The 14,070-nt window shown below is 45.2% G+C and overlaps 1 protein-coding gene across 12 annotated transcripts in view; it reads right to left on the bottom strand.

The window, feature by feature from the left end:
- Positions 1–1,759: 1,759 nt before the first annotated feature.
- Positions 1,760–14,070, bottom strand: part of GABPB2 (GA binding protein transcription factor subunit beta 2) — a 61,969-nt gene continuing 49,658 nt past the window's right edge. For all 12 annotated transcript variants that reach the window (XM_063626325.1, XM_063626326.1, XM_063626328.1 and 9 more), the window contains 2 exons: positions 10,041–10,165; positions 1,760–9,607 (listed from right to left, as the gene is read on the bottom strand). In XM_063626325.1, the coding sequence (XP_063482395.1) occupies positions 9,308–9,607; positions 10,041–10,165 (425 nt within the window). In that variant the 3' untranslated portion in view covers positions 1,760–9,307. The remainder of the gene's footprint in view (positions 9,608–10,040; positions 10,166–14,070) is intronic.

Raw genomic sequence — 14,070 nt, 5'->3', positions numbered from 1 at the left:
AGAGGAAGGAAGTCTTAGGAAAGTTGCCCTAGTTCATAATTTTTCCCATTACTTAAGACTATCACCCAGCTGGGCACGGTGGCTCACGCCTGCAATCCCAGCACTTTGGGAGGCCAATGCGGGTGGATCACCTGAGGTCAGGAGTTCAAGACCAGCCTGGCAAGACATGGTGAAACCCAGTCTCTACTAAAAATACAAGAATTCGCTGAGTGTAGTGGTGCACGCCTATAATCCCAGCTACTAGGGAAGCTGAGGCAGGAGAATCACTTGAACCTGGTAGGCAGAGGCTACAGTGAGCCAAGATCGTGCCACTGTACTCCAGCATGGGCAACAGTGAGACTCCGTCTGAAAAACAAAAACAAACAAACAAAACAACAACAACAAAGTATCAGCCATCAGAGAACTCTAGGTTCCTATCTCTCTAGTTCCCTCCAACTTTCCCATCTTGATTATTTCTCTCACCAGGATTTAATTCAACAAGATTTTTAGTTCTTTGGTTCTTAAGGCTCCGCAAGTTCCTGCTTTTTTTTCTGTCAGCACAGCCAAGACTATATCTATTGCTGAAGTACCTGCCAGAGTTACTTTCTATTAGTTGAATATGTGCACAGCATTTGCTGACTATATGTATTTACCAAAAAGAAATTATCTAAATGTACCCTAGTACATGGTAGGTGTCCAATTTCCTAAATATTGACTTTGAGAACTTACTGGAGATTCCAGTCACTGAACGCAGATGCTTATATGTCCTTAGCTTTGGACAGGCTCAAAGCTAATTTTGTAAAGAAAGGTATCCTTCTTGCCAACAAAACAGCTTTTCAGAACTCTATACACTAGATAGGACACCCATATTGCTAGTCAAATTGGTCTGTTCACCCCTGGCTATCAATGGGGATTGTGCTACTATCAGACTGATCTTCCTATTTTTAAATATAAATGTGTGCTGATTTTGGACTAAGCAGCAAGCACCCTATTAACCAAGAATAGCTGAGAAGCTGGCAAAGTAAGTCTACTCTTTCCAAGCACTTCTGAGTCTGATGTTTTTCCCCATACATCTCAGCATTGACTTTACTCCCACACAAGGCACATAATCATTTTCTTCAGCTACTTTTCTTTTTTTTTTTTTTTTTTTTTTTTTTTTTTGAGACAGAGTCTCGTTGTTGCCCCGGCTGGAGTGCAATGGCGCGATCTCGGCTCACTGCAGGCTCCGTCCCCGGGGGTTCACGCCATTCTCCTGCCTCCGCCTCCCGAGTAGCTGGGACTACAGGCGCCTGCCACCTCGCCCGGCTAATTTTTTGTATTTTTAGTAGAGACGGGGTTTCACTGTGTTAGCCAGGATGGTCTCGATCTCCTGACCTCGTGTTCTGCCCGCCTCGGCCTCCCAAAGTGCTGGGATTACAGGTGTGAGCCACCGCGCCCGGCCTTCTTCAGCTACTTTTCTCCTTCCTTGGTTGTTTGCTTTTAGGGAAGGGAGAGGGGAATGAGAGAAAGAAGGAAAATGTACATTTAACAAGCTGGTCAAAAGCTCTCCTCATTCTTGTTTCATTTCTTACCTCAACTTGCTCTGCCTGTCAAGAATACCAGGCTGAGAGAGGTGGATAAGGAAAAGGCAGTGGGCATGCATGGGTTAGTAGATCTATACTCCTCCCCCTTCAGTTAGCTCAGCTGGACAGGGAAAATGAGCTCTGTGGTTCACCTGTGATTAAAGAATAGATACAAATTTTGCCCAGGAGATGAAAACAAAGTCAATGACACCCTGAAATGGTCGGCTTTGACATTTTATTGAGAAACATTTTTATTTTAAATGATAGTACAAAAACTGTATATATAATATAGATCTGTATAAGTATATATACATACAAATGCTCATACACACATATACACACAAACTTGCTCATCAGAATAAAACCCTATTCTAAATAAAGAAGTATATTAAGTTTTTCTAAAAATATGCTGTACATAAAGCTGTCAGACAACCTGAGAAACTGAGGACATTGTGAGAATAGTCTGGGCGCATCCCCCCACACACATACCTGCCGAAGTACACACACAAATGGCCTTGACAGAAGGAGAGCACATGGGGCAAGGCCAGGGAGAGAGCTGCTACCATCATTGTTGCTAGAACAAGATGTCTAAAGCCAACTAGAAAGCACAGGATATAGAAGGTGACCTAGATTAACTTTCAGAAACAAACCACCTCAGAATAAACAAAAATATGTGGTAGGGAAGGAGGGGAATGGAGAGAGAAAAGACAAGGCCCAGAGATTAGAAATGACCTGCTAACTAAATTCGAGTGCCTGGGAAAGCCTCAATGAGATAGGAACAATGAAATCACAAAAGCAGAAAAGGTAGGACGAGGGGGAGACAGGGAATCACAATTTCCTGTCACTAACATGCCAAACTGCTACTGTAGAGTCTAGGAATGTCACCTCACCCCCTAATACTAAAGAGGCTAAAAACTAAAATAAAAATTTAAAAAGGGCAGCATCAGAGACTTAAAAAAATTGGCATAGGAAATACTAGTACTACTCGGAAGGGGGAAATAGTCACCACATAAAATAGAGACAGATAAGAGCCTAGAGTGCATACAGGTGGTCATGACATATAGTCCATTCTGAAGCTCCTTTTCTAGCTATCCAGAGATGGGTGTGCACAAGGAGTAGAGAAGAGGAAGCTTTCTCTAATTAGGACAAAAACTGATTCCCACTCCATATTAAACTATCAGGAAGAGTTCAGTAAATGCCTCAAATTTTCCAGCTCTGGAGGTCTGTAATGATTGGAGAGAGCCACACAAGCTTTCTTAAAATGGTCATCATCATACTGGTGAGAAAAAAAAAAAAAAGAAGCTGGGCACAGTGGCTCACACCTGTAATCCCAGCACTTTGGGAGGCCGAGGAGGGTGGATCACAAGGTCAGGAGTTCGAGACCAGCCTGGCCAATATGGTGAAACCTCGTCTCTACTAAAAATAGAAAAATTAGCGCATGCCTGTAATCCCAGCTACTTGGGAGGCTCAGGCAGAAGAATCGCTTGAACCCAGGAGACGGAGGTTGCAAGATCATGCTGCTGCGCTCCAGCCTGGGCGACAGAGAGAGACACTGTCTCAAAAAAAAAAAAGAAAAAAGAAAAAAATAATCATTTCTCAAACTGATATTTCTTTTTTTTTTCTTTTTCTTTTTTTTTTTTTTTGTGAGCCACCGCGCCCGGCCTCTCTCTCTTCTTTTTTTTTCTCACCAGTATGGTGACGCGCCACTACTCCCGGCTAATTTTTGTATTTTTAGTAGAGACTAAGTTTCACCACGTTGGCCTGGCCTCAAGTGATCCTCCCGCCTCGGCCTCCCAAAGTGCTGGGATTACAGGCGTGAGCCACCGTGCCTGGCCAGCAGCTTTATTTATTTTATTTTATTTATTTATTTATTTTTTTGAGACCGAGTCTCGCTCTGTTGCCCGGGCGATCTGTTGCAGTAGGGCGATCTCAGCTCACTGCAAGCTCTGCCTCCCGGGTTCACGCCATTCTCCTGCCTCAGCCTCCCGAGTAGCTGGGACTACAGGCACCCGCCACCACGCCTGGCTAATTTTTTGTATTTTTAGTAGGGCTGGGGTTTCACCGTCTTAGCCAGGATGGTCTCCATCTCCTGACCTCGTGATCCACCCACCTTGACCTCCCAAACTGCTGAGATTACAGGCGTGAGCCACTGTGCCCGGCCAGCAGCTTTATTTTAAAGTAGACAACCATCCTAAGCTCGAAGTTTCTCTTGCTCAAGCACCAATTCTGATCCATTTGTCTGTTTTTTCTTTTTCTTTTTTTTTTGAGACAGAGTCTTGCTCTATTGCCCAGGCTGAAGTGCAGTGGCACAATCTCAGCTCACTGTAAACTCCACCTTTTGGGTTCAAGCAATTCTCCTGTTTCAGCCTCCAGAGTAGCTGGAACTACAGGCGTGTGCCGTCATGCCCAACTAATTTTTGTAGTTTGGTAGAGACAGGGTTTTGCCATGTCAGCCAGGCTGGTCTCGAACTCCTGACCTCAAGTGATCTACCCACCTCAGCCTCCCAAAGTGCTGGGATTACAGGCGTGAGCCACCGTGCCCAGCCATTTTTGTCTGCTATTTGATTCTTAATAATCCAACCTTGCCAATAAGCCAGTTGGAATCCTCTAACCCAGAAGATCTAAGCAATATTTCCCCAACTTCCATGACAAATCCAGAAAGATATGCAAAGTCATGAAATGGTATTGCCATTAATGTATTCAATATTTAATTTCTAACTACTTCAAAGCATCCTCCTGCCATTCTCTCCATGGCAATACAATTGGAGATCAAATCCTATTTCCCTTATCTGGGATGCCAAGAGGACTGTTCCAAGTAAATAAAAATAAATGCCTTTTTCTTACTTATTTTCGGATACCTCCATTCTCTCCCTCTCTACCCTAGCCTCTCCTCTAACAAACTGCACTATCTCAGAGACCCATCATAAAAAATGACTTGGCCTAGAGATTTTGGGGGTTGGGGAGGTAGGAATGATAGCTTCTGCAGAAAGAACAATAAGATCTGCTAAAGAATTCCCCCCAAAAAGTGGTGACTGTATAGTCAGAAGGGCATGTTAGATGGACATTCTCTGCCTTTAGCCAGTAGCTACCCGAGAGAGTGAGCTGGTTGGGCCTGAATACTGAATATCATCTGCAGAGTTAACCTCCTCCCCCTTAATGGGCAAGGTGTGGGGGAAGAGGGATTAAAGTCAACATATGCACCAACAACATAAATAAAAGACATCTAAAATGATATTTGGTTCCTCTATTGTTAAAGTAAGGCTCCGAAATCCCACACATAACAGCTTCTTGTTAGCACCTGGTTCCCAAAGAGACTCAGAAAAAATAAAAACACTGCAAACAGGAAAAGATTATTTGACAGCAGATAGAACAATTTCATCATCACCCTTACCTAGGCTACTCCCCCTCACATTTCCCTGTCATCCCCAACAGCCCAGAATATCCTCCAATCATCTGGGAAGTGTTCAGTACTCAGATCTGTGGAGAAAACAGATCTGTGGAGAAAACCTAGCTAAGGTGGCCAGTAGCCAAGGTTAATTTCCAAACTGATATTTTTGCCTATAAATGTATAATAACCAATTCTGTTGGTTAAATTTGGTTTGGGGAGTTAAGTTTTCAGTCTATTTTGAGACCCAAATGATTCTGCTCCTCTGTAACACTGCAGCAAATTACTTCACTAATCAAGGTAAACAGAACCATGTTAACTGTCAGGTTTTTTTCCAAATTAAAAATGCATGTTTTCCCCATGACTGCTAATTAAGAAAACCATATTCTAAACAGTCATTCAAATGTTTACTTGGCACATCTCCCTCTGGTTTCTTCTAATTTATAACAAAGCAAGCAAGTCTAGAACAATGAGGGCCCAGTTTCAAAGGCAATAACCTCTGTAACATAACCTGTTCATAACCTCTCTCTCTCCATCCATATACCCTTTCTTTGGGAAAAACTCCATGTTGACATACAAAGAAAACCCAGCAGGTGGCTGGGCGCAGTGGCTCACGCCTATAATCCCAGCACTTTAGGAGTTCGAGACAGGCGGATCACCTGAGGTCAGGAGTTCAAGACCAGCCCGACCAACATGGAGAAACCCCATCTCTACTAACAATACAAAATTAGCCGGGCATTGTGGCGCATGCCTGTAGTCCCAGCTACTCGGGAGGCTGAGGCAGGAGAATCGCTTGAACCCAGGAGGTAGAGGTTGCGGTGAGCCGAGATCACGCCACTGCACTCTAGCCTGGGCAACAAGAGCGAAACTCCGTCTCAAAAAAAAAGAAAAAGAAAACCCAGCAGTTGAACACTTTCCAAAAGTGTCTGGGCAGAGGAAGTGTAGGCATAGTGGGAGAGAAAGGAAGAAGACAAAGTAGCCAGAATCTTTGGTTCTTTATGGCACTGATAGTTCTTATTCCCTTTGTCAGGCCCAACCAGCTCACTCTCTCGGGTAGCTACTGGCTAAAGGCAGAGAATGTCCATCTAACATGCCCTTCTGTAACAGATCCAAGCTTAAGGAAACAGAGCAATTTACTCATGCCAGATCAAAAGGAAATAAAACTAAACATCATCATCAGCATTTACCTCCGACCCCCTTTTTGTTGCACATAAGAGGATAAGATATAAGCTCCACAGAAAAGCATAATATGTCCTAAATGACACTTAGAAAATTCAACAAAGTTTTATAAAATTAGAGTCTAGGCTGTGCGTGGGGTGGCTCACGCCTGTAATCTCAGCATTTTGGGAGGCCGAGGCGGGCAGATCACCTGAGGCCGGGAGTTCCAGACCAGCCTGACCAACATAGAGAAACCCTGTCTCTACTGAAAATACAAAATTAGCCGGGCGTGGTGGCGCATGCCTGTAATCCCAGCTACTCGGGAGGCTGAGGCAGGAGAATAGCTTGAAACCGGGAGGCGGAGGTTGCGGTGAGTTGAGATCATGCCATTGCACTCCAGCCTGGGCAACAAGAGCAAGACTCCGTCTCAAAAAAAAGAAAAAGACTGAGCTTGACATTACATAAATGTTTGGAAACAAGTTGTTCTGACAAGAGACTACCCTCCTCACTGTAATTTTATAAAATCCAGTCAGAGCAAAGTTTATATCTCAAGACCAGAGTTTCATAGCCCCCATAAGCCTTTTTCTGGCCATTTCCCAGCACTGTGGAAACACAGCCTGGATTTTGGTTTTATATATACTCCTCCCACATAAACAAGTTTTCTTTCCTTTCTAGTTTTTTTTTTTTTTTTTTAAATGGAGTTTCACTCTTGTTGCCCAGGTTGGAGTGCAATGGCGCCATCTCGGCTCACTGCAACTGCCGCCTCCCGGGTTCAAGAGATTCTCCTGCCTCAGCCTCCCGAGTAGCTGGGATTACAGGCATGTGCCACCACACCCAGCTAATTTTGTTTTGTTTGTTTGAGACGGAGTCTCACTCTATCGCCCAGGCTGGAGTGCAGTGGCATGATCTTGGATCACTGCAACCTCTGTCACCCGGGTTCAAGCGATTCTACTGCCTCAGCCTCCCGAGTAGCTGGGATTACAGGTGCCTGCCACCTTGCCAGGTGAATTTTTGTATTTTTAGTAGGGTTTCACCATCTCAGCCAGGCTGGTCTTGAACTCCTGACCTCGTGATCCACCTGCCTCGGCCTCCCAAAGTGCTGGGATTACAGGCGTGAGCCACCGGGCCTGGCCCTAATTTTGTATTTTTAGTAGAGACAGGGTTTCTCCATGTTGGTCAGGCTGGTCTGGAACTCCCGACCTCAGGTGATCCGCTCGCCTCGGCTTTCCAGTTCAGTTTTTAAAAACTCTATTTCAGTTTCCTTTTTTTTTTTTGAGACAGAGTCTGGCTCTGTTGCCCAGGCTGGAGTGTAATGGTGCGATCTCAGCTCACTGCAACCTCCGCCTCCCGGGTTCAAGCGATTCTCCTGCCTCAGCCTCCCAAGTAGCTGGGATTACAGGCAGGTGCCACCACGCCCGGCTAATTTTTTGTATTTTTGTTTGTTTGTTTTGTTTTTTTTTTGAGATAGATTCTCGCTGTGTCGCCAGGCTGGAGTGCAGTGGCATGATCTTGGCTCACTGCAACCTCCGCCTCCCTGGTTCAAGCAATTATCCTGCCTCAGCCTCCAAAGTAGCTGGGATACAGGCATGTGCCACTACGCCTGGGTAATTTTTGTATTTTTAGTAGAGACGGGTTGTCACCATGTTGGCCAGGATGATCTCAATCTCTTGACCTTGTGATCCACCTGCCTCTGCTCCCAAAGTGCTGGGATTACAGGCGTGAACCACTGCGCTCAGCCAATTTTTTGTATTTTTAGTAGAGATGGAGTTTCACCGTGTTAGCCAGGATGTTCTTGATCTCCTGACCTCGTGATCCGCCCGCCTCGGCCTCCCAAAGTGTTGGGATTACAGGCGTGAGCCACCTCGCCTGGCCTAGTTTCCTTTTTCCTTTGAGATACAGTCTTGCTCTGTCACTCAAGCCTGGAGAGCAGTGGCGCAACCACGGCTCACTGCAGTTTTGACCTCCAAGGCGCAAGCGATCCTCCCACCTCAGCCTCCTGAGTAGCTGGAACCATAGATGCCTGTCACCATACTTGGCTAATTTTTAAATTTTTTGTAGACACAGGTTTCTATGTTGCCCAGGCTCATCTCAAACTCCTGGACTCAAGAATTCTCCCATTTCGCCGGGCGCGGTGGCTCACGCTTGTAATCCCAGCACTTTGGGAGGCCGAGGCAGGCGGATCACGAGGTCAGGAGATCGAGACCACGGTGAAACCCCGTCTCTACTAAAAATACAAAAAATTAGCCGGGCGTGGTGGCAGACGCCTGTAGTCTCAGCTACTCGGAGAGGCTGAGGCAGGAGAATGGCGTGAACCCCGGGAGGCGGAGCTTGCAGTGAGCCGAGATTGCGCCACTGCACTCCAGCCTGGGCGACAGAGCGAGACTCCGTCTCAAAAAAAAAAAAAAGAATTCTCCCATTTCAACATCCCAAAGTAGTGCTGGGATTACAGGTGTGAGCCACCACACCCAGCTTATTTCAGTTTTTTACACAAGCATCTGAGCTATAGACACATAATGGATACATATCTGTCAGACAATCAAAAATTTCTTTTCAGTGATATGGTGGCATATGCCTGTCCTCCCAGCTACTCAGGAGGCTGCGCCCTGGAGGCAGAGGTTGCAGTGAGCCAAGATTGCACCACTGTACTCTAGCCTGGGTGACAGAGTCAGACCGTGTCTCAAAAAAAAAAAAAAAAAAAAAGGAAAATTCTCTTCAGTGAAATTAACTTAAGGTTGGGAGTTCCTGCTCCTTTGGAGACTTCCCCAAAGCTTGTCTAACCTCCCTCCCAATTAGTTTTTCCAACAGATATGCATCATAAATCTAAGGGGCATTTTCAGGTCACTTGATGGTGTAATTATTAAAGGCATATATATTGGTGCATATATATTATAAATGTTATCTTAAAATCTTTTGTGAGAAAGTCATTTAATAAAAAAAAAATCAACCCACAACATGCAGTATTCTTTTACTTCTATGTTTAAAGCAATGATATGAGCTAAGAAATTTGGTCCTTATTCTTTTGGCCCCTCAGAAAAAATGTTCCCTAAATATGGCTTTGAATTTTCCAGTTGTACAGAGAAACTTCCCGAGCCCAAGCATTGTACCCTGCTATAGTTTTCTTCTTAAAGACACTCTTAGTTTTTATACAATGTTTGTCTTCTGTATATTTTCTTTTTAAAAAGAGGATTAATATGAACGCAGTGCAAATTGTGGCCCTTGCATATTAAGATGAAACAGTTTCCATGGAAACTCTAGTGTGAGGCTCTGTGGTCCCTGCTGACCCAGTCACTTTTGTCTCTCTCTCTTCCAACTCCCCCTCTGTGACTACTACAGCATCTACCTCAGCCACCTCTTCATCCATGGTGGAATCAACTCCATTGGGCTGCTGTCGGGCTATGGCCTCCAGCTTAAGACGGTACTGTTCTGCTTCCTGCTCTTTCTTTAGGAGCTGGTGTCGGTATTCCTGGGCTCTTTGATTGGCCTCCTGGAGTTGTTGCTGTAGTAGCTCTCTTTCATTGCCTTCCTGTAAAAATAAGCCATGTCACCACCAGGTAAATTCCTGATCCTAAATTATCCAGATAGTAGACAAAAAGGCCAGGCGCGGTGCCTCACACCTATAATCCAAGCACTTTGGGAGGCAGAGGCGGGCAGATTATTTGAGGTCAGGAGTTCGAGACCAACTTGGCCAACATGGTGAAACCCCGTCTCTACTAAAAATACAAAAATTAGCCAGGCATGGTGGCAGGTGCCTGTAATCCCAGCTACTCAGGAGGCTGAGGCATGAGAATCACTTGAGCCTGGGAGGCGGAGGTTGCAGTGAGCTGAGATCATGCCACTGTACTCCAGCCTGGGCAAGACAGCAAGACTGTCTCAAAAAGAAAAAAAAAAGACGAAGAAGGGTTCAGGCCTTGATAATTATGGCTTTAAATTCTTTTCATCGCTCCTAAAAACATTACCTTGCTTTCCTCCACACTGTTTGTCTTCTCTCCTATCCTTGGTTTCTTTGTTAGTGGCAACTTCTCTTCTTCTTCCTCTTTAATTACAGTCTCTTCTGCAACCTGACCAGCAGGTACAGTTAGAACTACAAGTCAAAGGACACCAATTGGAAGTGATGAATGCATAATAAAACAAAGAAGTTTTGCTTGCTTTTAATTAGAAAATAAACTAAAATATATTCTAGGTTGGGTACAGTGGTGTGTGCCTGTGGTCCTAGCTACTCAGGCAGCTGACTGGAGGACTTCTTGGGTCCAGGAGTTCAAGGCTAGCCTAAACAACACAGCAAGACCCCATCTCAACAAAAAAGCAAAGAGAAAGTTACATATATTATTTGATATATCATTTTTAGTATCTCTTTGAATTTTAGAATCAACAGGTAAGGCATGGCCCTTCAGGGAGAAACAAAAAGGATTAATAGAGCACTGAGAATGGCTCAAAAAGGAAAGGTATAGATTTGCAGGCTTGGAAGCCATGCAAGTAAGTCCCAAGTCTGAGGCTCTTATATGAAGGTGTCTGACTCTAGGTCACCTATGGCCAATTAGCTTATCAATTTGCCCAGAAATGGCAGGGCGAGGTGGCTCACACCTATAATTCTACCATGTTGGGAGGCTAAGATGGGAGGATCACTTGAGCCCAGGAGTTCAAGACCAGCTTGGGCAACATGGCAAACACCGTCTCCGCAAAAAAAATAAAAAAATTAGCCAGGCATGGTGGAGCATGCCTGTAATTCCAGCTACTTGGGAGGCTGAAGTGGGAGGATCACCTGAGCCTGGGAAGTTGAGGCTGTAGTGAGCCAAGAACTCGCGACTGCACTCCAGCCTGGGCGACAGAGTGAGACCCTATCTTAAACAAACAAACAAAAACTGCAGAAATAATCTGTCAAAAGAAGGCCTGAAGTCTTTATATATTTTTGAGACCTCTAATAAAAGCCAATAGCCATTATCTGTACCTAAATTAATTCTCTTCTCATATATAAGTGAGAGAAGAGTCAACACACACACAACACACATGACACACTACACATATGTCAGAATGGCTAAAAGTTGTTTTTTTTTTTTTTTTGAGACGGAGTTTTGCTCTCGTTACCCAGGCTGGAGTGCAATGGTGTGATCTCGGCTAACTGAAACTTCCGCTTCCTGGGTTCAAGTCATCTCCTGCCTCAGCCTCCCAAATAGCTGAGATTACAGGCATGCCCCACCATACCCAGCTAATTTTGTATTTTTAGTAGAGACGGGGTTTCTCCATGTTGGTCAGTCTGGTCTTGAACTCCCGACCTCACGTGATCCACCTGCCTTGGCCTCCCAAAGTGCTGGGATTACAGGTGTGAGCTACCACGCCCGGCCTTTTTTTTTTTTTTTTTCCAAGAAGTCTCACTCTGTAACCCAGGTTGGAGTGCAGTGGCACAATCTCAGCTCACTGCAACCTCCACCTCCTGGGTTCAAGCAATTCTCCTGCCTCATCCTCCTGAGTAGCTGGGACTACAGGCGCATGCCATCAAACACAGTTAATTTTTGTATTTTTAATAGAGACTGGGTTTCTCCATGTTAGCTAGACTGGTCTCGAACTCCTGACCTCAGATATTCCACCTGCCTCGGCCTCACAAAGTACTGGGATTACAGGTGTGAGCCACCGCGCCAGGCTAAAAGTTTTTTAAAAAGTGATGACATCAAATGCTGGAGAGGACGTAGACATGCTGGATTATTCATAAATTGCTGGTGGGAATGTAAAATGGTACAGCCACTCTAGAAAACAGTTTGGCAGGCTGGGCGCAGTGGCTCATGCCCTGTAATCACAGCACTTTGGGTGGCCAAGGCAGGCGGATTGCCTGAGCTCAGGAGTTTGAGACCAGCCTGGCCAACATAGTCAAACCGCATCTCTACAAAAAATACAAAAATCAGCCGGGTGTGGTGGCACCTGCCTGTAATCCCAGCTACTCGGGAGGCTGAGGCAGGAGAATCGCTTGAACCTGGTATGCGGAGGTTGCAGTTAGCTGAGATAGTGCCACTGCACTCCAGCTTGGGTGACAGAGTGAGACTCCATTTCAAAAATAAAAAAGAAAAGAAAATAGTTTGCCAGTTTCTTTCTTTCTCTGTCTCTCTCTCTTTCTTTCGAGACGGAGTTTCATTTTTATTATTCAGGCTGGAGTGCAATGGCGCGATCTTGGCTCACCGCAACCTCTGCCCCCAGTTCAAGTGATTCTCCTGCCTCAGCCTCCCGAGTAGCTGGGATTACAGGCATGTGCCACCACACCTGGCTAATTTTGTATTTTTAGTAAAGATGGGGTTTCTCCATGTTGGTCACGCTGGTCTCAAATTCCCGACCTCAGGTGATCCGCCCAAGTTTGGCAGTTTCTTAAAAAACAAAACAAAACACACACTTACCATATGACCCAGCAATTGTACTCTCAGGCATTTATCCCAGAGAATAGAAAATTTATTTCCTACTTCTTTTTTTCTTGAGACAGAGTCTGGCTCCGCCCAGGCCAGATTGGAGTGCATTGGCATGATGTTGGCTCACTGCAACCTCCACCTCCCAGGTTCAAGTGATTCTCCTACCTCAGCCTCCCGAGTAGCTGGGATTACAGGTGCCTGCCACCACGCCTGACTAATTTTTGTACTTTTAGTAGAGATGGGGTTTCGCCATGTTAGGCAGGCTGGTCTCAAATTCCTGATCTCAGGTGATTCACCCACCTTTGCCTCCCAAAGTGCTGGGATTATAGGCTTGAGCCACCATGCCTGGCCTATTTCCCATTTGTTTTCTTTTCTTTTCTTTTTATTTTGAGGCAGAGTCTCGCTCTGTCTTCAGGTGGAGTGCAGTGGCACAATCTTGGCTCACTGCAACCTCCGCCTCCCGGGTTCAAGAGATTCTCCTGCCTCAGCCTCTCGAGTATCTGGGACTATAGGCATGTGCCACCACACCCAGATAATTTTTGTATTTTTAGTAGAGATGTGGTTTCACCATATTGGCCAGGATGGTCTCGATCTCTTGACCCTGTGATCCGTCCACCTCGGCCTCCCAAAGTACGTGTGCCACTGAGCCCGGCCCTATTTCCCATTTTTTTATTTCCCATAAGAACCTGTAAACAATTATGGTATTCATAATGCTTTATTTATTTATTTATTTATTTATTTTTTATGAGACAGAGTCTCACTCTGTTATCCAGGTTGGTGTGCAGTGGCAGAATGTCTCACTGCAGCCTCAACCTCCTGGCCTCCAGTGACCCTCCCAAGTAGCTGGGACTACAGGCACACACCAGCATGCCTGGCTAATTTTTTTCTCTTTTTGTATTTTTTTTTAGAGATGGGTTTCGTCATGTTGTCCAAGCTGATTTCAAACTCCTGTGCTTAAGCTATCTGCCGGCGTAGTCCTCCCAAAGTGCTGCGATTATAGGCATGAGCCACTCACTGTGCCCAACCAGTTTTATTTTTAGATAGCTGAAACTGGAAGCAACTTAAATGTCCTTCACTGGGTAAATGGTTAAACAAACTGTGGTACATCCATATCATGGAATAATACTCAGCAATAAGAAGGAATGAAATACTGATTCAAACAACACTTTGCATGGGTATCAAGGGAATTATGCTGAAAGGAAAAAAGCCAATCTCAAAATCATGTATACTGTATGATTCCACTTACATAACATTCTTGAAATGACAAAGTAGAGGATGGGCACGGTGGCTCATACCTGTAATCCCAGCACTTTGGGAGGCCAAGGTGGGCGGATCACCCGAGGTCAGGAGTTCGAGACCAGCTTGGCCAACATGGCAAAACCCCGTCTCTACCAAAAATACAAAAAATTAGACGGGCATGGTGGCATGTGCCTGTAATCCCAGCAATAGATTTCTCTGTATTATTTCTTAGAACTGTACTAAATCTTGCCGGGCGCGGTGGCTCACGCTTGTAATCCCAGCACTTTGGGAGGCCAAGGCGGGCGGATCACAAGGTCAGGAGATCGAGACCACGGTGAAACCCCGTCTCTACTAAAAAATA

This window comes from Symphalangus syndactylus, chromosome 12, assembly GCF_028878055.3.
Source record: "Symphalangus syndactylus isolate Jambi chromosome 12, NHGRI_mSymSyn1-v2.1_pri, whole genome shotgun sequence".
NCBI lineage: Eukaryota > Metazoa > Chordata > Mammalia > Primates > Hylobatidae > Symphalangus > Symphalangus syndactylus.
The sequence above is the reverse complement of the archived record's forward strand: the minus strand, read 5'-3'. Positions and strand labels throughout refer to the sequence as shown.